Source organism: Nymphaea colorata, chromosome 3, assembly GCF_008831285.2.
Source record: "Nymphaea colorata isolate Beijing-Zhang1983 chromosome 3, ASM883128v2, whole genome shotgun sequence".
NCBI lineage: Eukaryota > Viridiplantae > Streptophyta > Magnoliopsida > Nymphaeales > Nymphaeaceae > Nymphaea > Nymphaea colorata.
Window position 1 is genome coordinate 3,124,081 of NC_045140.1, and position 24,568 is coordinate 3,148,648.

At 38.2% G+C, this 24,568-nt stretch overlaps 2 protein-coding genes across 5 annotated transcripts; both read left to right on the forward strand.

The window, feature by feature from the left end:
* The first annotated feature begins 1,667 nt into the window (after positions 1–1,667).
* Positions 1,668–7,118, forward strand: LOC116250768 (glycine-rich RNA-binding protein 3, mitochondrial-like). 4 transcript variants are annotated; one of them, XM_031624690.2, is made up of 7 exons: positions 1,668–1,925; positions 2,045–2,085; positions 2,202–2,365; positions 2,496–2,595; positions 2,732–2,901; positions 3,495–3,994; positions 4,843–7,118. In XM_031624690.2, exons 1-7 carry the CDS (start codon positions 1,795–1,797, stop codon positions 4,895–4,897), a joined length of 1,161 nt encoding a protein of 386 aa, XP_031480550.1. In that variant the 5' UTR covers positions 1,668–1,794; the 3' UTR covers positions 4,898–7,118. The 4 variants fall into 4 exon arrangements, with proteins under 4 accessions (XP_031480550.1, XP_031480551.1, XP_031480554.1 ...); XM_031624691.2 differs by lacking the exon at positions 4,843–7,118 and adding an exon at positions 4,604–4,816; XM_031624694.2 differs by lacking the exon at positions 4,843–7,118 and adding an exon at positions 4,268–4,586.
* Positions 7,119–11,511: 4,393 nt separating this feature from the next.
* LOC116250212 (exocyst complex component EXO84B-like) lies at positions 11,512–23,605 on the forward strand. The gene is made up of 7 exons (XM_031623722.2): positions 11,512–12,018; positions 13,698–13,795; positions 16,297–17,344; positions 18,081–18,590; positions 19,510–19,698; positions 19,769–19,905; positions 23,094–23,605. Exons 1-7 carry the CDS (start codon positions 11,851–11,853, stop codon positions 23,254–23,256), a joined length of 2,313 nt encoding a protein of 770 aa, XP_031479582.1. The 5' UTR covers positions 11,512–11,850; the 3' UTR covers positions 23,257–23,605.
* Positions 23,606–24,568: the final 963 nt, after the last annotated feature.

Here is a 24,568-nt window from a genome sequence, read left to right on the forward strand (position 1 = left end):
GCTTGTTAAGTGTCCTCTGGGTTTTCGCCTTGCGATCTCAACTTCCTGTAGCGGGTACAAACGTAACAATTAGGGATGTAGAATGAGCGAACCAAGCTCGAGCTCGGCTAGTTCAAACGTGACTCGACTCACATAGGTAGGCTCTAAGGCGACTCGAGCTCGACTCAAGCTTCTACGTGTTATTAAAATTAAAGGCGTCGCCTCGATGCGCAAGGCATACTCCTCGGTGCGTTTTAAAACAACAACGCCTTGGAGCGCTGCAACGAGGCACGCATTGACTTGCGTTTAGATGACACCTTAAAAAATAATTTTGGTTTTGTGAAAACCAATATTTTTGAAAAAGCTTAGTTTACACGTTGGATGGCAAGGAAGAAGTTTGGTTTGGAGGCAAAAATCAGTTTTTGCCTGAAAAACTCGTGGAGAGCATAGAGGTGAGTTATTCAAGTTTGCTATAGAAAGCAGGTTTTGACAAAAACGAGTTTTGGTAAAACAAGTTTGAATGGCAATCCAAACATTCTTTAAATGGTGTTTTGGAGCAAAACCAGGTTTTATCTTTTAAAGTCTGGTTTTAGGTTGTCATTCAAACACCCCCTCAAAGCGTATGCGTCTGCTTCACGGAGCTGAAGTGGACGCCGCACCATTGTTATTAAAAAATAAAAAAAACATGCATGTCAGCTTTGTCATTTCATCTTGCATGGATTTAGGGTTCGAGAGCAAAGCATTGTGTTGAATTGTAACACTGGGCACTGGGCTAGGCCATCGCTGGGTACCCGGCCTGACTCGTTGTCCAAATGGACTCAATAAGTTCGACAATTGATTGTTTAAAATATTTTATTAATGTATATATATTTATAACAATTTATTATAATTAATTATGTTTATATATTGTTTTATATTAATATATATATTGTCTAGCTCGACTCGTTATCGGGTCGGGGCCCAGGCTTATTGAATTGGTTTCGTAAGAGTTTTATAGATCATGAAACATAAATTTATCACAAACATTACATATCGTATTGGTTATCATGTTACATTGCCATTGACATGTTATAATTACTAACAATCGCATGTATTAGGGAGTGAAAATCATTATCGTCGCACATGGCTCTTGAAAAATTGCTCACTTCAAACCAACGTTGCCTTGTCAAGTACAATTTTATGATTTTAGCATGAACGATTGCGATAAACTGTATTATCTACAAAAGCTTAATATAAATTTGTCTCCTCCTGGTTATGTTAGTAAATCGTTGTCGGTTTCATATTGTTGCAAAACTTGCTATTGTTATATTTTTTGTTCACCGAAGTGCACCATGTTTTATCCTCTAAAATTTTCAAGTTATGAAAATTGTCATGTAGGAAGAATAAAAATGAAAATTATTTTTTTATTTAAAGATATTTTGGTCATTACCGTTTGCTATCGATGTAAGATACGTCAAAATCAAACGCAACTTTGGCATAAAGTGGGTCACTCTTAAAAATATAAAGAAAACAAGAAACTAAAGTCTGCGGCGGGATACATTGTGGGCGCCGCTCTTTGCATGCTGCAAGACGGAACCGTTTTTTGTGTACTGGTTTATTAACCTGCGCGGTTTTTCGGAATAAATGAAAAACAAAGTAGTTAACGGTAATTGGCTTAACATTGCTTAATGTTCTTTATGAATGTTTGGTCGCGGACGACTCCTGCGAAGGGTAGCAGACTCTAGGGTTTGGTTGGAGGTTCCCTTTCTCTCTTTCTCTATCTGAGCTGCAAGCCCACACCTCATCATCCTCATCATTTCCCCAGTCGCGTCTCTAATGGCTAAATCGAAGAACACCGAGCCCAGGCCAAAGGAGGCGACCTCCGATGGCGAACCCGACGAGGGTACTCCATACGAGAACGCCGACGACGACAAATCCGAGCTTCATCCCCAAGGAGGCAGTCCCGGGTACGCTCATGGCTTCTCCTCCTACTATCTTCTTGTTTTGTTTCTCCGATTGTCATCGGTTGATACTTGAATCTCGATCGGTCGATTGGCTTTTTATTTTGCGTCTCTCTTTGTATCAGGAAGATCTTCATTGGAGGATTGGCAAAGGAAACCACTCCAGGTTAGGGAAAGGTTTCCTCGTTTCTTTGTTTGTTTTTTTTTTCCCATTTCTCTTTTTTCTTCCTTGTTTGGGATATTGCGGATAGGATTTTGCTGATGGTTGCGTTTTGGGTGCAGCTCAATTCAACAAATACTTTGGTAAGTATGGCGAGATTACGGACTCCGTGATAATGAAGGACCGGAGGACGGGGCAGCCCCGTGGTTTTGGATTCGTCACGTACGCTGATCCGGCCGTCGTTGATAAGGTTATTCAGGAGACCCATGTCATAAACGGGAAGCAGGTGAGGTGATTTTTGGGTTTCGTTTTATTCGTCCCGATGAAGTAGAGATAGGGTTTCTGTTTTGCTCTCTCTCCGGCTCTCTCGCTCTGTCTCTCTCGTGTTTGAGAGGGAACTGTGGATGTTTGTTTAGGTGGAAATCAAAAGGACCATTCCGAAGGGAGCTGTGACTGCGAAAGATTTCAAGACTAAAAAGATCTTCGTTGGTGGGGTGCCCACGACAGTCACAGAAGGTACTGAGATTTGCTTTCACACAAGGAGGGAGTGGCCCTCCTATTTTGTTGTTAGAGGATGTATCTCTTGGTATCAAGTTTCTTACCGATCTGGTTAATCTGATTGTGTTGGTTTTCTCTTTTATGAATTGAGCAGAGGAGTTCAGGAACTTCTTTTCAAAGTTCGGCGAGGTGAAGGAGCACCAGATTCTACGTGATCATACGACAAATAGATCCCGAGGGTTCGGTTTCATTACGTTTGACTCTGAACAGGTGGTAGACGAACTGTTAGCCAACGGAAACAGGATTGAAATGGCAGGAACACAGGTTAGTGTAGCAACGAGGATGGTGGTACCAACAAATTCTGTATCCGAGATCCCTCATTCTTTAAAAGTGAATAAAGGAAGTGAATTCGGCTTGTCTGTTCCCATCTTTGGCCAAACGCCTTTCAATTCTCTATCTGCTAAGGTTGATTCGTCTTTTTGTTGCCATTACTGGATTAAACTTTCACGATCATCAAATCTAAACGTGCTGGACTTTCCTGACAGGATCATGATCATCATGTAACTATTCCGTTGCTAGTTTTTGAGATTCCGTTGCTAGTTTTTTAGATTGTCATGAAGCTGCAGTTAATATATTGCTAGTTCAGTTAGATTGCCATGTAACAGTAGCTAGTTCAACTTGCTTCACTAGATTCTCATTAAACTGTAGCTAGTGCATTTTTGGTTTAGTCAGATCTGTGAATCTGTTGCCAGTACATTGCTAGTTATGTTAGATTTTATCGAAGCTGTTTTCGAGTAAGAATGTAGACTTATAGTTTCTCTTATGAGCGACTTGTCACAGGTTTAAAGCTGCTCTCACGGATTATAGACACTCTGTGAAAGATAACAGGTTAGGTTAATTGTTTTGTTTTATTGTAGGTGGAGATCAAAAAGGCTGAGCCAAAGAAAGGCGGAAATCCACCACCATCCAAGTTCTACAATGACCCTAGACCTCCCTATGGTGGGTTTGGGGATGCATATGGTGGATTTGGTGGTGGTGGTGGCTATGGTGCTAGTTCGTATAGGTCAGGTTCGGGCACTTTTGGTGGTAGGCCAGGAGGTTATGGTGGTTATGGTGGAGGCGAGTTCGGTAGTGGTTATGGAGGATATGGTGGTAGCGGTCTAGGAGGTTATCGAGGAGAGTCTTCTCTTGGTTACTCTAGTCGATACGGTGGAGGCTTTGGTAGAGGTTATGAAGGTGGAATGCTAGGTGGGTATGGTGGAGCTGGTGATAGCTATGGAGGATATGGGGGTGGTGGCTATGGCAGTGGCTACGTCTCAGGCTTTGGACCTGGCTATGGTGGGCCTGGTGGCAGTTTGTATGGAAGTAGAGGTGGCTATGCAGGCAGCAGTAGCAGCCGTTACCATCCATATTCAAGGTAGAAGCTTTTTTTGCAGTATCTTAGACTCCACTTCAGAAACAGGCAATTCAAGGCTTCATCCTTAGCACAACTCAGTTGTCTCTAGTGTCAACGAACCCTAAGGAGAATATTTTATAGCCGTTTGGCACATGTATGTTGGCAGGAGTCACTCTTTTAGCTTGGAATAGTCTTCTTATGTGTTAGATTTCTTTGTTACAAGGACAAACCTGATATAGGCATGCTTGCTTTTAAAGGATAGTGTTTCATACTTGTTTTCTTTTTCTCCTTCAGGTGAACTCTTGTCCATCTCTTTCTGTTCAACGATAGGCGTGCCCATCTGGTTGCTTGTAGTATCTCATTATTACTCTTATAGGACTTCCTAGTATAGCACTTGATTAGATGATCCAACATCTTCTATACTGGGACTATCGCCAAAGTTTCATGTTTTTCCTTCTACTCTGTGCTTTTGGGGGCACATTCTAGTAATTCTTCGTCAGGGAGGGGCAGGAAAGTGGGTATTCTATTATTTCATAGATAAATTACGTTCTAAAACTGCGGGATTCCTCCTGCTAACTGGCTGACTTTTCTGCTTTTTTTTGTCTTCTATTGGGATCACGCTGCTCCAAGAACACGAGGCTGAATCAAGTTATCGGTTAAGTTGTACGAGGTTTATGAGCATTATTTGCATCTTGTCTCCTTGACCCGTCTGTGATGTGTGATGAGTCTGTATCATATTCTTCTCCTATATTTTGTACGCCTGCATGCTGCCAGTGTAAAGGTTTTAGTTACCCAAGCCTTACCAGAATCTTTGTTTGAAAAATTTTGGCATTGAACCTAACCCTTTGACGAGGTGCATGAACTTGCAGCTGCACTGCGTCCCAGAGGACTGCATGCTGCTCGAGCGACAGTGACGCGGCTTGAAAGTATGATTGGTGGGTCTATTTTCTGATTGTAACGTTCTCACCATCTCTGTTCATTTTATCCCCTATGCAGTAGTGCTCATTTATCTGTCATCTTTTGTCCTAATTCTTAAAGAATGTTGACAATTACATCCATGGCCTAAAATAAGTGTTAATTATACGAGATACGAATGAATACCATGATGGATGTAGCGTATGGTACCTGAATTATGGTTGTTCGTAGTTTGAGAGCACGGGGAGTCAGAAGTGCTTCCCCAGTGTACTTTGTTGGTTCGGGAGACTTCCCAAGACATTGCATTATAGATGATGTCACTGATGCACAGTGCTTTTGAGTGGTCGCTTTGCTTTCGAACAATAGAATAGGAAATAATTGAGGAACAATATTTTTGTTCGCACAAGCAAAACCGCCAGAAGAGATAAAAGGTGATATGGGGATTGTAACTCCATAATTTGAACATGTTGCCAACACTGAAAAACCATGTACTTTGACGAGTCTCAACCCAGTCCACCTGTTAAAATTCTGTTCTTATCTTCATAAAAGTGGCATTGCTCTGAATTTGATTTTAGAATTTTCGTCTCAAAATGTTCTTTGCAGTCTGCGCAGCAAATAGAATTTAGGTTTTTTTTTTTTGGGTCAGCAGTTTTGGAGTTTGATATACCGGTTATTGGCAATGCATCCTTTCTAATTACATATGCGAGTTTTCTTGTTCAACCAGCAATTGACGCTGGATGGGTTTCTGTTTTTTTAATTCGATGATGAAAGGAAACTGTGCCTTCAACCGTAAGGCGTCCTAGTTGGTGATATCCCCCTCACCCTTGACAATGACTCATGCGAAGGTCTCAAACCAATGGACTCAAGTTCAGTTTTTTTCTTTTTTAATATTTGCTGCACTCAAACGAGCAAGGAGGAAATGCTCCGACGACTTTCATGTATCGGAAGCTGAACGTGGTTCGAGTCGTGTCATTTTTTGTGGACCTCACGGTGCTTCCTTCTGTATCTGTAAAATGGCCTCCCGTAACATGAAGGCAATAGCTGAATAACATGGCAAAGCGGATCTATTGTTAATTGACTCAAATTAATGAAATGCTCGAGGGAGAGAGAAATAGAAAAAGGGAGGTGTTGGGGGTTAGAGAGGGAGAGAAGGGTGGTGTGGTCAAGAGCCAGAACTTCGAGAAACGTTCCTCCCGACATGATGGTCGGAATCCCGGAAAAGTTTACTTACAGGACTCTCGGGTTCGGGTATGAGTCGAACTTGGTCTAAAAGGGTTTTTTTCCCTTTGCGTTGACATTTCCTTTTTTTTCATTCTAGTTATGGGTGTGGTATTATCGATGTGGTAGAAGATGTTGGCTAACAAAACTCGGATTCGGGGTAGAAGAAATAGAGGGAGCAGCCGTATTTAAAATTTGCAGAGGTGCATCACCTTTTTACAATTTGCCGTGCATCCTGCACGGCCCTACCAAGTACCAACGTCACTGGGACGGAGTAACGTCGCAACAACATCTCGAAGGGGGACCGGTTTGAGGCGGCGAAAAGATGAGGCGCACCAACACGCAAGCAAGCACAGGGCAATTAATCGTGTCAAAGAAATCGCTGCCACTTACTTTCCGAACAACAACTAAATACTGGTGGGCTCGATCGGTTACAGCTTCTCCAGCATCTCCACGGAGAAGTCATCAGGTTGAGGTACCTCTTCATGAGGAAGTCGGTGAAACGCTTCCCTCTTCACTGCCGGATGGCGTTCGTCGTCGTCGTCGTCGGGGTCTTGGCTTTCTACCGCCTTCTCCTGATCTTGGCTCGTCTGGGTTCTGCCACCATCTTTCATTACGTCTTCCGTCTCTTCCTTGCGTTTCTTGGCCCCGTCGTTGGGCATGTTGTACTCACCTCGCCGTCCTTCACGACCAGAAGGCAGACCTCCTCTTTCTTCCTCGCCGCCAGGAGGCCGGACGGCGCCGAGACAAATAAAGCGGTTCCTTGCTGGGCAGAGAATGATGGCTCGCTGCAAGCCACGTGTGGCGTCCTATCTATGACAGCGACGTAGCAAGCGCCAGATGGTCGTCGGCTTTCGCTATCTCCTGCTCTTTTCGCAAGAAGGTCGCCGGTTGAAACTTGAAAAAATTGCAATGTGTAAATAAGAGTTTAGATTTTTAGTTGACTGTATGAACGCTTGTTCAGCCGTCTTCATGTATCTTTAAAAATATTTGGGGGCCTGTTCGGATGATAGTTGAGGCAGAACGTCATAATTTTGATTTCCAAATGTGGTTTTAAATACAGTTAAGACCAAGTTTGTCAAAAAATTAGGTGGTGTTTTGGATGATATTTTTAGAAAAGTGGGGTTTGTGAAAATCAGGTTTTGTAAAGAACCTGTTTTTTTTACCAGTTTATAAAACTTGGTTTTCTTATTCGAATGATAAAGACAAAAGCTGGGTTTTCATTTTTGAAACCTGGTTTTGGTTTGGATGACAAAAACGAGTTCGTAAAGCTTGGATGGCAGTAGCTACAAGTTACAACATAACTTACACAAGGAAAAACTTCCACCCAATTACATTGTATTTATTAACATTAAGAAGTCAAGCATAAATGAAAAGATGAATTGAAAATAACGCCATTACTTTCGAAACATATTCAACATTGACATCCGAATTTACTATCCTTGAATAGAACAAGTTTCTCTTTTCAACCACGGCTGTCATATGCTGGTGAAATGAAAAACTTCCAACAAGTGAGTGTAAAAGAAATCAAATGACAATGGTTAAGTGACGCAAAGAAATCATGAAGGCAGATGACAGTCCCATAAATCAGATACTTGCAGGAAAGAAAAAACATGTGAAAGTTGAATTTGACAAGCCCTTATCTTTCATGAGCACCAGTTTAGACAATATATATATATATATATATATATATATATAGAGAGAGAGAGAGAGAGAGAGAGAGAGATTTGCTTTGCAAACGGCATCAAATACCCTCGTGTATGCATGAGCTAGCTTTACTTCTAAGAAAATAACAAGAGATTTCTTGCCTTTTAAGGAATGTGAAGTCAGAAAAGTTTTTGCTACCGGCACTAATAATATAATTTTTGCAATTTTAAGCGACACTTTTATGTAAAAGAAAAAAAAATGTCATAAAGTTTTAATACTAAAATCAACACTTTTGTTTGCCCACACTTGCCCGCACCTCTGTTTTTAAGCAGTGTAATTAATTCGGTTTCACTGCAAATTAGGTGTGATTAAATGTTTTTTTTTCTCAAAAAGTTTGGTTAATGAATATCATGAAATGTGTGCGGTTATCTTAGTTTACAAAATCTCCAATATTTCTCGGCCTATTGGTCAATCTAGTTTGATAAGTTCGTTATCCGTCCATGTATTTCAAACTAACAATTAGTTAGTCAGTTAAGTCAACCTATCAGTTGACTAATTTTTCACTATTAAATATACATGCGCTTGTTTATTTATTAGTCAAAAGTTTGTCAACTGACTGATTGGCATCTTTGATTCGATTAATTCTTTTTGAAGGTTTTTGAACGACTTGTAGAGTTGTAGTCGATTTTTGAGTTGGACAAGTTATATTAGTTTAAGAAAAACATTTTTTCAGAGATTAACTTTTGTTTATAATTATGTAAACAATATCACTTTTTATCATTAATTTTTTTTAAGACTACCACATTTCTGAGCTAAAACTGCAAAGACGAACCGATAAACGAAATAACGTTGAAGATTATATTGACGTTTTCAATTTTTTTATGATAACCAAAGAAGATGATCTGTGCATTCTCTCGATCAAATTTGGTTTTAAATAAATATCCTATATCTAATATCTACACACCTTGAAACCCTCTTGTAAGTAGGCCTGGGCATTGGGCTGCTCCGGCCCGTCCTGATGTCGAAAACCCGAGCCCGGGCCCGATGCCCGAACCCTGAGCCCAAGCCCGTGTTCGCCTGGTTACCATAGAAAAATATTTTTAAATATAAAATAAATTGTTTGAATATAAAATACATTTGTAATAATAAAAATAATATTAAAATATATGAGGCTGAATTGGGTATCCATCGAGCCAACCCAGGCGCGACCCGATGCCCACTTTTACTTGTAGGTGGGCAATTTAGTCCAATCAGGTATATCGAAAAGTGCCCAAGGAGATAGAATGACCTTTACCTTTAGAACCTTTGGAGGAGTCTATGTCAACATGCTGAAGTCTTATATGTGCATAACCAATAAGCAGGACGATCGGATCTCCAACGTGAGTCTTGTTTAGGTCCCTAAACCATCAGAGTTGTTTTCACAATATATCGTCCTTAATATATCCTAACGGGCATTTTTGTTTCACTTTAAGAGTCAAATTCGGATTGATATTGTGAATTCATATACAGATTCAGTATAAACTTTATTATTGGTATTCGAATTTAAATTCGAACCAAACTGTGTGAGTATTAGAAAAAGCTGATATGGTTAACTGTACATCCAATTTGAACATGATCCCCTGTCATTCCGATCCAAAACTTGCGCTGTTACACAAGAATGACATTAGAGGTCGATTGGTTTTTGGATCAATAGATGCTCGACAGTAATAAAACATACATATAGCAGCTAGGTAGCGTGGAGAACACGTATGTGATCATGGTGACTTGGCCCGTAAGAGAAAGAAATTGATTCTCTGTGATTGAAGTTTTTGTGGAGCTTTTGAAGTACTGGCGTCCATGTGCAGACTGCCAAAGCAAAATGATGGAAGTGTCAGACCAAAACATGTAATGAGGAGTGGTTGGAAAGGGCAACTGCAAATGGCGAAACAACTGCGGTCTCACTATAAGAACTGAGAGCTTAACTGAACTTTTATATTCATGGATGACGAAACCTAGAGGCCAAATGAAAACTTTTTATTAAGAAGGCCCAACTATAGTTGCTTGGCTATAGTTGCTTGGGGTTCGGGTTTTAAGTGTCGGGCCAGATGTGGGCTTGGGTTTATAGTGTCACGACTCCTTATTGGGCCAGTCCAATGCCAAGCTCAGGGGCGGAAGGGGGCGCCTAGGCCGTGGCGGTGTGGCCCGCCCCAACTACTTGAAAAAAAAAACTTACATTACAAAAATTAAAAAATTTTGGTCGGGTAATGTATTTTTTATATTCAGATTTAGTTTGACCATATTCGAATAAGTTCGATGGACCGTTTGACCCGCCCTTGAAAAAAATATTGGTTCCACTCCTGCCCAAGCTTAATGCTTCATCTCCTCAAATCGTTCTCCTTGGTTCCTAGTTTCACATAGACCGAGTCAAAGGGGAGTCAGCAGGGGCTTACCCAACCGGACTCAGGTCTAGGCCCGAGCCAAGAAGAAAGGGCATTGAGTCGGCTCGGGTGGGCTAGATAATATTTTTTTAATATATATTTTATTAACTTTTATATATAAATATAATATTTTATTATGATTATTTATATTTATATATTATTTTATATTAAAAATATATATTTTTGAATTTAACCAGGCTTAATGCTCCTCCTCCTCAAATCGTAAACCCATCAACCGCCCGACCTCATGCCTAGGCTGCAAGAACATGACTGACTTAGGTGAGGGCCAGAGGCCTGGCTCTCCCTCAATTTTGTCTTTTAATTCACATATAAATTTTAAAAGGTTTAATGTATTCTACATAAAATTTTGAAGAATTATATTTTGGCTTCTATCAAAATTTTGAAACTTATGAAAAATCACTAGCTCTGCCCTTAATATTTTTTGCCGAAATAATGTCATATATTTGGTGTAATATTGATTAGCACAAAAGTTTAGGTGCTTTTTCAAACTGCAATCTCAATCTTTAAAGTCACATTGAATTTTGTCCATTTTCTGATCAGCTGTGAATAGTAAACTAAATAAATGTTGATCACGCAATCTGAATTTTCCGTCACTAAATTGTAAGGTTCATTAGCGCATGAGGCAATGAATGTCAATTGCTAGCCGAAAAATATTTTCCAATTGCAAGTTATTTAAGCGACCCAATTGACTTCCATGTCTCGAAGAATCGTAAACATATGTGGAGACTCCAAGGTTGACCCGCTGCATCTTCATGTTCTTGTGATTCTTTTCTACAAATAAATTACAAGCTAAACAACTACACGAAGAAATACAAAAGCAAGTTAATATTTTTATGGGGTAACAAAAAAAAAAAAAACATTATGAAACCTTTGATCAAGGGGTGACATATGCAAGAAAAATATATAATTAATGAAAAAATCAAACTTAGGCAAAGATTATGATGGTATTGTATCTTCCTTTGACTAAAAATCACAAGGAAAATTTGTGTCGATTGCCATTTCAAAGCCTTTTTGACCTATCAAATCCTTTCCAATCCAAACGTATATCGAGTGTCGTTTTCTCTTATATTAGAAAAAAACCATAATCTCGCGTTTCTTTTTCAAAATTCATTGTTCACATCATCATACTATTTTAATATAATTAGTGTTTGAAACATTAATTTGTCATATTTTTGCTTCCTTATTTATCTGTAAATGACTAATGAAATTTATTAAAGAAAAAGAAGGACAAATGATTAGGTGAGTTGGGACCTTTTGCCGCTTACAAAATTGTAAAATATTTATAAATAATGACAAGTTCCAGCTTGAATACAGAAAAAAGGAGAAGCGTTTCTCCCCCGTCCCGGCAATAATATAAAACCGTCACGGCACCCGAACGCAAGGTTTGAAAAGCCTGTGTTTCGTTTTCTTTTCTTTCTCTCATCCTTCAATTCAAAATATAAATTGTTGGTTCTTGCAAGGAGGCGATCCATATGTTCGGATGATTTTGACGCCTTGTGTTGAGGGATTTTGGTTTCCGAAGGGGGGAAGAGGCGTTGTGGGTGGTTGGGCTGCCCATCGTCCAAAGGGAAGGAGGGGCGCTTCTAGGGTAGAAGATTGAGGAGGAAGAACTTCTGGGGAGATCGGAATTAGGACCTTTCTGGGGAAGATCAAGCGGCAATGGCGTCGGCGAAGTCGTCCCGTTCGAGGGCTTCGGGTGTTGTTTCAGCCGGGGACAAAACGCAGGAGAACGCAGCGCAATTGAGTGACAAGCTTAAGATCTTCAAGGCCGATTCATTCGATCCTGACTCCTACGTCCAGTCGAAATGCCAGAGCGTGAACGAGAAGGTTGTGCGCTTGTTTTTGTCTCGAGAATTTGTGATTCTTTTGGTTTCGTCCTTGTTAACTGAGATTTTATGATTGATGTGTGTAGCCGGCTCTTTGTGACATTTCGTTGTGTTTGGTTGCTTCGTATGAGGGTCACTGATTTGTGTCATCGGAAAGTTGCTCGGATTATGTGTTCTCTATTGCTGATTGTTGAATTTGACTGCCAAGTGGCTTGGTTAATTTGGATAGTTGATAGTTCAAAAGTTTTTCTCGTTGAGTTAAAATCGCACGTGAACTTGGTTCTAAATTGACGATCCTAACGCCCATTTTTTCCTTTAATATCAAATATGCAGAATGGGATTCTTTGTCGCCAGTTATTAGAAGAACAACGGTTCCTCCCACTAGTGATGGATCTATGATGTTCTTTAGTTGCAACTATCATGTTTTGCACTCGTCAAATCCTGATGGATTTGAACCATACGTGCGGCTGCTGCTACATTTGCTTCCTGTTATTCTCCTTTCTTTGAAAGGGTCTTTATTTCTTTCTTCTTTTGGATACTACAGTAGTCTACCTAGAGGCTTCATTCTCCCAGTCTTGTTCAAAATTTAAGTATCCTGCATCTTTTGGCTATGTTTTGTTTAATATAGCATGCCAAGATAAACATTAGTAGTTCTTGATACAATATTTGACATGAAAATTGGCAAGATAATTTAGGTATGGTTACCAAAATTGACGGATATGCTTATGGCCTGAGTACTAGGTTCTCCCTATATCGGACAAGGACTAGTTTTGGTGTTGTGACCTGTGAGGAATCCCAATCTTCTGCTTTCATGGTTGAACCTATAGAAGATTAGATGAGCATAGAGCAAAAGAGGCAGGTCTGTGGGAAGAACCATACATATATAGCCTACACATTGATAGCAGAATTCAGCCTTTTAATTTTCCCATTCCTAATAAATTTGCTGTTTCAAATTTTAAACAAGTGTGCATGCTGATATTTCAAATAGAGCTTTTAAGGCCATAAATGCAACTTCAGCCATTACTGAAAGATGTCTGCATTTGGACGAATGCTTTAGAGAACCTAAATTTCTTCTATTACAAGTTATCTTTCAATTATAAAAAATAGAGGAGTTTTGTCATTTGTTATAGACTTTAGCTAAAGCAGGAACGCTGGTTCATTTTAAGGGTGTATATCTATGGTCAAAGGGGGTGGAATAGCCGTTATTCAGAGTAAAAAGAGAATAAGTTTTTCTGATAGGACAATTTTAATATGAAGATACAAAAAATGAAGTAAGGGGCTTATGACTAAAAGGTCATGATATACAACAAGCTTGGTCATATGAGCTGAAAATAAGATGGTTTGCATTCTTTTCTTAAACTTCGTCCTTACGGTACTGCAAGAACAAAAGTTTTTGTTGTTTGCGTAGTGATGAGAACTAATTAAATTAATTAATTGATCTATAATTGCTAATTGTAATTGGTCATGTTGCTCCAAAGAAGTGACTATTTCATCATGTATGTAATTATCTTTGATCATGAGGACAGTGGCTGCACACTTTGGATGTGTGTAAAATGGTTTGTGTCCATCTCACGGAATTCATGGCAGGTGATTTCGTGCTTCAATACTTTATGTGGATATCTTTTGAATTAGGTAACAGCTAAAATGGTCAACCAGTGATGATCTTCTTTGCTTGTCCAGGAAATAAGGCAGTTGTGTACATACCTTAATGATTTGAAGAAGGCTTCTGCAGAAGAAATGCGCAAAAGTGTTTATGCTAACTATTCGGCCTTCATAAGGTTTGCATCATTATTCATACACATATATTAAAGGGAATTCATGCTTGTCCTATAACATTTATACTTTTTATGATGGTTGTCCTTTGTATCTGCATGTATTTACATATCAAAAGTTTCCTTGTAGATCCACCATTCATTTGCTCTTGCACATGGTGAAGGAATATGACTTATCACAATCAACATTCACTTATGGTTTCTTGTGATTGAACAAAGAGAAATGCTTTTTTTTTTCTACAGTTGATTGAATTAAGGGGAAATCTGAAAATTCTCAAAGGAAAATATCCAAGATTGTTTTTGTTTCATGAAGATTGATTTTAAGCTGCTTTTGCCATTCTGGTAAGACTTGGTAAATTAGTTACAGTTAATGTAACAGACTAACAGCCAACTAGATGATGATGCAAGAGACGTGCCTAAATAAAGGGTTGAGAAAACTTTACAAATTGGCTATATACATTGATCACTCATATTTCTGTTCTCTTGAGCGCAAGAAACTTATTTAAAATCAGTTACCAGGAAATCCACTTCTCTATTAAAATTCACTACCCTGCTTTTTTTTCTCTCTTTTCCACTTGACACCACTTCTAAGAATCCTGTTATCCTAACTACTGAAATATTTTCAAAGTCCTTACTTCCTTGCTTTTGCTTCACATATTTCTGCATTAATCCTTTTTGTTTACTATCAAGTATGTTAGAGTAATGAGCCTTTGCCATGTGCAGCTACTTTTGCCTGGCTGATCTTCAATAGCAACATCTTCGTATTAGCAATCTTTAAACCATGTAGCATATTATGTGTAATCATTGCTTATTTTTTAAGAACTTTGTATTTCATTTGAATTGTAGAAAAGGCATAACTGCAGTTTTTGTCTTGTTCATGAAACTCATCAAAGAGCCATAGGTCACAATAATTGTCTACCCCTGTGATGTCTGACAAGGCAAATATGCAGAACCCTCGCTAAAAAACTGATGATGAGTGGTCTCTGAGTACTTGGTGGTCCATACAGGAAAGCTGTTTAGTCCTTTTCGGCCTTTAGTGGAAGACTTGCATCCAGTCAAATAATGCATACCTTTCTATTTCTGTAGAATGTTCAAATTTTCAGTGCTCTTGTTTGTTGCTTTATGAAGCATTGAATAGAAAGAATACTAACTTATGAAGGAGGAATCAACTGGTTCTTCAAGTTGCTGATGAGGATAATCTTTGTGCAGCTATTACAAAGAACATATTTGGTGACCATCAAGTTGTTTGAAGGCTTAATTGGATTTTATTGGTTGCTGCAATGATTGACATGTTTTGTTGTTTGCTGGTCACGTTTCATCTGTTCATTTATCCTATTGGAGTCACTGAACTAAAATGCATGGTAATATACTTGTGGCTTCTAGGGCCAGTTCATCATGGGCTACAGCTTGTTGCATTAACAGGACAAGGACAAAAGTCAAAAGAGAAGGACATGATGACTGGCAACTCCTTGGAAGGACCTCCCTTTTGTGTTAGGGAAGCGGTGCGAGGGGCATGTGAATGTTTGATATGCACATTTTGTAAACCGTATATCTTCAATCTATGTGCTGTAAGCCTCGATGGTACTAATAACTGGAAAAAATGGTTGTACAAGTTTGCAGATCATAATGAAACATACAGCACTAACAAGCTAAGGTTGAATATATGGAAGAGGAGAATTAAGTCATCGGGAGAGTTCATTGTGTTAATGAGTAACATCTCTGGAGCTCCTTGGAATGCATGTTGACTATCGACTGTCTGATGGAATGTATCGTGATAGTGAATGTCAGCATCTATTGTTCTTCAAGGGTGTGCACCTGGTTGTAGTTTTTGAATGCATCTGGTGCTTGAGGGAGACATGAGATTGTATGTCCTTTATTTAGTATTATGAGTTGGTGGTTTCAACATATATTGATTTCTGTTTTTTGCTCTTGTTATTTCAATATTAGTTGGTGGCTAGTTCACATGGCTGTCTTAGCATACTATAGGTTTTCCTTGTTATCCTCTGAGGAAAGAGCACTATGTAAATGATAAATTGCAGATTTTGACAATGTTGCTGCCTGAAGATCATGTTGTGCTGCATAAGATGCCAGAGAGCACTTGTCAGTACCTTTGCATATCTCTTAGTATTTTTCATTACTTGTAATCTTAGTTGTCAAAATCTCAACTAATTGGTTACCTTGTTTGGCAAGTCGGTTATCGACTGACTTGTGTTTCAAGTCGGCGGCTACTACTAGTTGGTCAGACAAGTCATTAGGAAGCCTAGCAGTTGGTCAGTTGACTAATTCTTGATCTATAAATGTATTTTTGCATTTTTGCATAGATGTATATGTTTCTGACTTTATTTCCATTTAAATATATGTTTTTATTTATTTACAGTCAATCTTTTGCTGCTCGTGGAATGATCTTCTATTTGATTGAAGGATAGTGTCATTTTTAGTGCTTATCAGACTTTATAGTCATTCTTTTTTGGAATTTTGCATATTGATGCTATGATCTCTAAATTTAGGACTTCCAAGGAGATATCTGATCTGGAGGGAGAACTGTTGTCTATTAGAAATCTTCTCTCTACCCAAGCAGGCTTCATCCATGCTTTGGCTGAAGGTGTGAACATCAATTCATTATCTAGCGGCTTTGATGGTTCAGCATCAGACAACCTTTCTGATCTTGAGGAAGGCGAGCCTTCAGATATTGAGAAATGGGCTGCTGAATTTCCTGATATCCTTGATGTTTTATTGGCGGAAAAAAGAATAGATGAAGCTTTGGCTGCTCTTGATGAAGGTGAAAAAATAGCTGCTGAAGCACAAGAGCAGAAGACATTGAACCCAGCATCTCTCTCATCATTACATTCTGCTATATCTGAACATAGAATGAAGTTAGCTGATCAACTTGCAGAAACTGCATCCCAGCCATCTACACGAGGTGTGGAGCTTCGTTCAGCAGTTTCAGCTCTTAAAAGACTTGGAGATGGGCCTCGTGCACATACTTTGCTGCTCAATGCACACCATCAAAGACTTCAGTACAATATGCAAAATTTACGACCTTCAAGCACCTCATATGGTGGAGCATATACTGCAGCTCTCTCACAGCTAGTGTTTTCTGCTATTGCCCAGGCTGCCAGTGATTCTTTATCTGTCTTTGGGGAGGAGACAGCATACGCATCAGAGCTTGTTATGTGGTCTAGTAAGCAGACTGAGTCTTTTGCTCTTCTTGTGAAGAGACATGCTTTAGCTTCATCAGCAGCTGCTGGAGGGTTGAGAGCCGCTGCAGAATGTGTTCAAATTGCACTGGGTCATTGTTCTCTTTTGGAAGCTTATGGATTAACACTTTGTCCTGTTTTGTTGAGGCTGTTCAGGCCTAGTGTTGAGCAAGCATTAGAAGCTAACCTGAAGAGAATTAGGGAGAGCACTGCTGCCTTTGCTGCTGCTGATGATTGGTTACTCACATATGCACCAGTTGGTGGCCGGCCTCGATCTTCCAGTGTTGCTGTTAGTAGTGGTATTGCTTTCCAGCCAAAGCTCTCAAGTAGTGCGCATAGGCTCAGCTCCATGGTTCAGGTGAATCTGTGTTTTTTTGTGAATCCTGATGAAAGCTTATCCTGCTTTTATTTTCCATTCTTTCATTTTTGCATGTTTGTCACCTTATCCTCTTGATCCATCTATTTTTTTTTTTTGGGAATATGGGAGTTGATGTTGTCTCAATTGTACATGGTTATCATTTTGCCTTTTGGGGTTTTACGTAGTTGTACTGAAGTTGGTTTTCCATGATTGAGTGTCACCACAACCACCTTTGACTGATAACTAAAATCAGAAACTATGTTTTGACAACCATATCAAGCACTTAAATTTTGAGTTGGGGGTGCTTTCTTCTTGAAGTTTCAGAAGCCAGAGTTAAGTGCCTGGCATCAGCAGAGTACCTGTACCTAATAATTACATTTATATGTTTACTCAATACTAATTTCATATGGCAGTATTTGCTGATCAAGCTTTGATTCCTGGCATTTCCTGAACAGTTGTCTTTAAGAGATTTGCATTTTCTTCTCCCATTATGGGACTATTCTTTGTTCCATTTTTCTCCCCTCTTCAGGGTTATCAGTTTCTCTTACTTAGCATCTTTGTTTGTATTGATGTTAAATAATCTCTTGTGTTTGAACATCACTACTTTGGCTATGTCCTCAAACATTTATCAGACCTTTTACAATGCTTCTTCTCTTTCTAATGATTTGTATGTTGCTGCTGTTACTTATCATATTTTCCAGATATGTGGCCTTGATTTTTTACTCTATTCCTGCAGGATTTCTGTGAAGATGTTGCGCCACTGCTCAGCATGCAACTAGGCAATACAACATTAGAAGGTCTTTTTCAAGTGTTTGACTCATATATCAACCTTCTAATAAATGCTTTGCCTGGTTCGATGGAGGATGATGGAGGAGGCGCTGGGAATAAAATTGTTAAAATGGCTGATACTGAGGCACAACAAATAGCTTTATTGGCCAATGCATCATTATTAGCTGATGAACTCCTTCCACGTGCTGCCATGAAGCTTGCCCCGTCTTATCAGGCAAGTGCTAGGGATGATACAAGAAAGAGAGCTTCTGAAAGGCAGAGCCGGCTTCCTGAACAGCGAGAATGGAGAAGGCGGCTGCAACGTTCCGTAGACAGATTGCGAGATAGTTTTTGTAGACAACATGCTCTTGATCTCATCTTCACAGAAGATGGTGAAACATATTTGAGTGCTGAGATGTATATCCATATGGATGGAAATGCAGATGAGCCTGACTGGTTCCCATCTCCAATCTTTCAGGTACTTCTCAACCACAGATAGCTAGTGCAAATTCCTTACATCATAATGCGTATTTGTTGGTCAAACCACTATTTGAAGCCTTTTTTTTGCCGTGTGTGAGGTTTTTTTTTTCTTTGAAAGATTTGAGAAGGTAAACTCCAGTACTTGACATGTTTGCTTTGCTATATACGTTCTTGGAATTCTATAAGTTTCCAAAATTGCATTGCCTAGAAAATCATGCAAATGCTTACACATGGTAGAGTCTGTGCTGGACAACCTGGAATTTTGTGATTGATTCTCTGTTGCTTGAAATAATTTATGCCACTAAAGAAACAAATTAAGCTGAAAATATTGATTGATTCGTTCTCTGTCCTCTACAATAATATAGCTGTCGACACACATGATTCTTCATCAGTCATTCTTGGCCTATGATTTGATTGACTGACATTATCTTCATGGTGACCAGCCTCCAAATAATCATGACATTGGCTTCTGAAAGAACGATCTTTCCTAAAGTTTCTTTAAGCAGCGCGATGAGGAATATAGAAATTGTAATATTGCTTCAATCTGGAGGCTGTTTTGCTTCATGAATTTTTACATTTAATAAAATGAATTCATAGTTGATTTTTCTAAATTCAGTCTCAAGGAACATTTAGAGCAATCATCCATTGTTTTAACATGTTATGCTACTGTTGGTCAGTATATGCATATAACAAATGCTTGACAATTGCATAATTATGTGTGCCTTTCTGTTTTCCTATAAGCATGAAAGTAGATTATAAGAAAGAATTAGAAAATGCCAGTGGTAACTTTAGCCAATAAAGTAGTCAGACAAGAATCTTCTACCTTTTCACATTTTGCATGCATTGCTGAAAAGTGTGCTAGTTCATATGCTTCTGAATAATCCCTTCTTTTGCTCCCTATCCATGTGACATTTCAGGAACTTTATCTGAAGCTTAACAGGGTCGCAAGCATAGCTGCAGATATGTTCGTTGGCCGGGAAAGATTTGCCACTGTTCTTTTGATGAGGCTCACTGAAACTGTTATCTTATGGCTTTCAGAAGACCAGAGTTTTTGGGATGATATTGAGGATGGCCCAAAGGCTTTGGGACCTCTTGGTCTGAAGCAGGTACGTAATTTAATGACCTTGCTTGCTGCATTGTCAATTAGTATCTTAAACATCGACATTTTTTATGCAGTTTTTGTTAGACATGGAGTTTGTAACTAGAATTTCTTCCCAAGGGCGTTATCTATCTCGGCACTTGCATCAAGTTATCAAGGACATCATATCTAGAGCCATGAATGCCTTCGCTTCAACTGGGATGGACCCATACAGGTACATACAGTACAGTTTCAATAAAAACTCTGTACATGTTTTATGCATTATTTTCTGCTTTTTGGTCTAAATGATGTCAGGAATGATGGGGGATAATCTTGATGAAGAGCTTCTTTTGCAATAAGGTTCTCCTTAGAAGAATATTGGAAAAATATCAAAATACAGAACAGTTAAATTTAATTAGTTAACAGTGTTATAAAAAATATCACTACGCTAGTTTGATTTTCCAGTCAAGTGTAACTATTGTTCTTGCTTATTTGCTCTTAGTTAGTATTTTATTTTTCATTTTCCCTTAATATCTTAGGTATTCTGTAGCATTTTGAACAAGACATTGTTTTGGGAGGTAAGATGACTTTGTTGATATAACAAGCTTTTTTTTTTGTGACAAAATTTGTCAATGCTTATGTGCGAATGGCTGACTGTTGAGTTCAACAAGAATTGAAACTGGAAAGACTGGCACTTCTGTACTATGTCATATTCGTACAGGCATGAGTCTATATATATGTGGTCTCAATAAGGGCATTGTTTAAAGAAAAACATGTTAAGCGCAAAAATTAAGTCAGCCAAAAAAAACATTGTTTTTTTGAGGAAACGCCAAAACAAAAAAACACAAAAGAAACATGTTTTTTTTTGCTGTTTTTTTTTTTTCCTTTTAGACATTTTTTTTTTCATTTTTGTTAATGCGAAGCAGCTTGTTTCCATTTTCTAATTTCTATTTGTTGCTTATCTACTTATTTTTGATGTTGTCTTATTTGTTTTTCATTTATTTTGTTTTCACTAATTTTAAAGATTTTTATAATTTATTTTTCAAATTTTCCATATTTTTCCATTTTTCTAGCTCGTTGTACTATACCCGAGAAAAACCTCGCACATATACACTTGTGTACATACATATATGTATGTATGGTGATGCAAAATAATTGGGATAATTGTGAACAGAAGTCTGGATTCAATATGCTCATAGGCAACAACTCAGTAATTTTCTTTTAGAACTACTACTGATACAAGTAGAGGAGTTTGGACATTATGTGGAAAGGAAAAGAATACAATGGCAATCTCTGTTGTCATAAGTGCTTTGTCACAAATTGCTTGTTGCATTATCGATATTCTCATTGCACAAAAATTTGGTTTAACTTTGTGAAAAAAGAGATTGCACTTCAGAGAACATAGTCATAGTGATCAATAAACTCTAAGAGGTATACTTTGTTCATTTGAGATGAAGCAAACTGGATCTCATGGGTTTGGTGAAAAGCCGTGACAAAGTGAATTTGAGTTATTGAACTATGCAGAGGTGCTGATTGAGGAAAGACTTAAAAGATAACAATATATTGCGTCTTTCTTACGGGATATTCTGCTGTTTGGCCATCTCTGGGGAATTTGTCTCTCATGACTAGAACAAGGACAGTCAGATTCAAGTAAACTTGGTTATTCCTGCTATCCTGTCTGTTTGGTCCTGGCATTTTGGCTGGTTAAGCCCAAATAATTGTCCTTGTATTGGAATAGCCGGAAATATTTTTCTGTGTCCGTGTAACAACAGTAGGCTTTTCCATGTCTATTCCCTCGTTTCGGTCATTAGATTAACTTGGTCCAACTGTTTTTAGTGGCATCCAAAAATGGCTGATTAATGGATAAATTAAAAGTTAAACTTGACGTACCATGCTAACTCAACTCGCGTAGGTTTGAAGGAAGAAATGTATGTTATAGGAATTCATGTGTGTGCATATATTGCTGGATGATCGGAAGCTGTGCTGGCATAGATGTATTTAAAAGTTCTTAAAAGCGAAAACAATAGCGTGAAGTTGCAGAAGTTGAATTGCGCTCTACCTTCCAGACACTGGCCAAAATGCCTTTCCTAGGAGAGCCCATTTGTCTAAGGTGCATACGTAGACAAGTGCTTCACGTAATTTTTTGAGGCTCTATGGGCATACTTTTGTTTGCATAGCAGAAAAAGTTGAAGAAAAGACCAAAAGGTGGTTGTGAGGATGATAACCTTCTCATTGTTTCCTTCTGCCTCATCAAATGTAAAAGTTCATTCATATTCAAAGTCCATGTAAGCACAGAAAAGATAAGATTTTCTATGATCTATCCCTCTTGAATATTTTTGTTTGAACGTTTATCTAGACAGGATGTGTTTAACCATTCAACTATGTTTCTATTTTAGTGTTGGATATGATTAATGCACAATTATATTCAATTATGTACTTTTCTGATGGTTTTTTTTGCAAAGAAAAGATCTATTTGTTTTCTTCAATCTCTTACTTGACTTGGTTTGGGCTTCAAAATCTGATATGGGATTGGATAAGGTTGGTGTGCACTTTGAACATGTTTTCACAAATTTACATGTCACTTTTACTTGCGTTTAGTAATGTTTTAAAGTGCTTCGTACTTCCAAATCACATCTTACTAAGACTTGTTTTCTCACCTCAACCTTGTACATTTATATCTGCAACTGTGGTCTAAAGTTATGCAATGTATATGTAAGATTCATCTGGTTAACAGAAATTATGTGAATACTAAAGGATTATGCTATAAGAAGAAGATATTGGTTTCTAATCCTAGACCATCAGTGGTTATACAAAAATGGTCTGTGAAATCGATTAACTTAGTAAATTTGGGTGAGAGAAAATGAGAAATGTAACCAGATACAACATGCAAATGTTCTGTTTGAATTCATTTTCTTGCTTCTTGTTCCATTCAATTAGAGGGAAATATATTAAACTTGACCTTTTTTTGTGTGCTTCAGCTGTACCCAAAATAAGACAATGTTGTCTGTGGTCCATGATAACATGAACAATGAAACATCGATTGGTCCATTATCTGTAAGAACGTGACAAGATGTAAAACCCAGCAGTCAGATAGAAAAGTGTTGCTAAATGTTAATTAACTTGTAGCTCAATTTGTGCAAAGAAATGGGGTGAAGTTGCTTGATTTATGTGCATGATGTCACACAACCTTTGATGGTTGTGTCTCAGGTCGGATGTTTGTCAGCTTCTTCTTCATCTATGTTGTCCTGTATACATGTGTAGCTTTTAAATTGGAAGTCATTTCAGTGTCTGGGATCCCTTTGACTGCCAAATGCTGTTTACATACTGAAAACGAGACCATTCTAATTTTAATATTTCTTTGGTGACACAAATTTATAATTTCTGAACATTCTTCCATGCTAATAATTTTTCTTGCTTTGACAGTGAACTTCCGTATGATGAGTGGTTCGGTGAGATTTCTGAAGAGGCAATGAACAAATTGAGTGGAAAAAACCGAGTGATGAATGGAGAGCGGGATCTCAACAGTCCAACTGCATCTATATCTGCTCAGTCAATGTCGTCGATCAGATCCCATGGAAGCACCTAGTCATGAGTTATTGCCATTCTTGACCTAGAAGGTCAACGTCGGATCATTGCTATGGCTGGAAATAAGCCATTTCTTCATTAGGCCTGCACGTCCTTGCCATTGCTTTGGCAGTTCCATCCAGACCCTTGTATAAAATAGGGTAGTAGGAAACTCTCTGTCTTCTTTTCAACGAGTGTTTTTTAACCTGTCTACGTGGCAATTTATTTTAGGGTTTAGGAATTCTTTTTCGTAACGATGGCCGAGCAAACGAGTTTCAGATTGTAATTTGTAAATGTTTTGATCCATTTTTTTCATCCTTCAATGCTGTATCGTATCAGTGATACACTGATACACAAGTTTGGATGTACAATTGTTTGGCAGGTTGGTGGGGACGTGTTTGCCTTAAGTCTGCACCATTCGAAACAAAAATTCATTCTGATGGAATGGTCGCAGGAGGCGAGTGCTCGTGTGTGCGTGTATACGTACAAAACATTTTTTTTTTTTTTTAATTTGCAACGTGGTTATTGGAGAAAGAATACAAGGGAAACATACGAGGGAAAAGATAACTAAAAATTTCCGTCGTTTTGGCGACGAAAGAAGTACTTTCTCGGTAGCCGGAAATTGTATATTCCGTTAAATAAAGTCTTCACATAAATTGCTTTGAATGGTTTAATGAGTCCCGCTTTATTAGTGCCAAGGCTTGTCCTGTTACAGCCATGAAGTTGAAGATTTAGGAATATCATTCATATCCATGTCAATGTCAATTTGGCAAGTATGTCGGTGTCTTTCATTTTTTGCAAGTGTAACTTTTGCATAATTTTGATTTCAAATCATAGTTATAAAAGAGAAAAATATGTTAAATTTTAAAAATTTTAACAAATTAAAAATAAAAGAAAAAAATAAATAAGAAATTAATAACACAAGATCACAAGGTAAGTAGATTTGCAATAAATAAAACATGAAAAAAACTGTTTGGTATTAAAAAATTGAAAAAAATGAAAAAATGAAAAAAAATGTGAAAATGCAATAAAATGAGTTTTTTTTCGTTTTTAATGTTTTTTTTAAATGCATTTTTTTGAAGTTTTAAATGACCATTTAATTTATCGTTTTTTTTTGAAAAGAATTAGTTTTCTATGACTATGTTTCAAAGTGCTCCAATAAGTCCTAGTGAATGATGGTTAATCTCACCTCCTTCTTGATGCCTTTGAGGTCTACAGCTGTGCGGTATCGGTTTAGAGTTGTGCGGTATCAAGTGGTGAGATCTCGGTATGCTTTAACTTATACAAATAACCCACCCCTTATGATACAAGGGTATATACCCATGCAGGTTAGA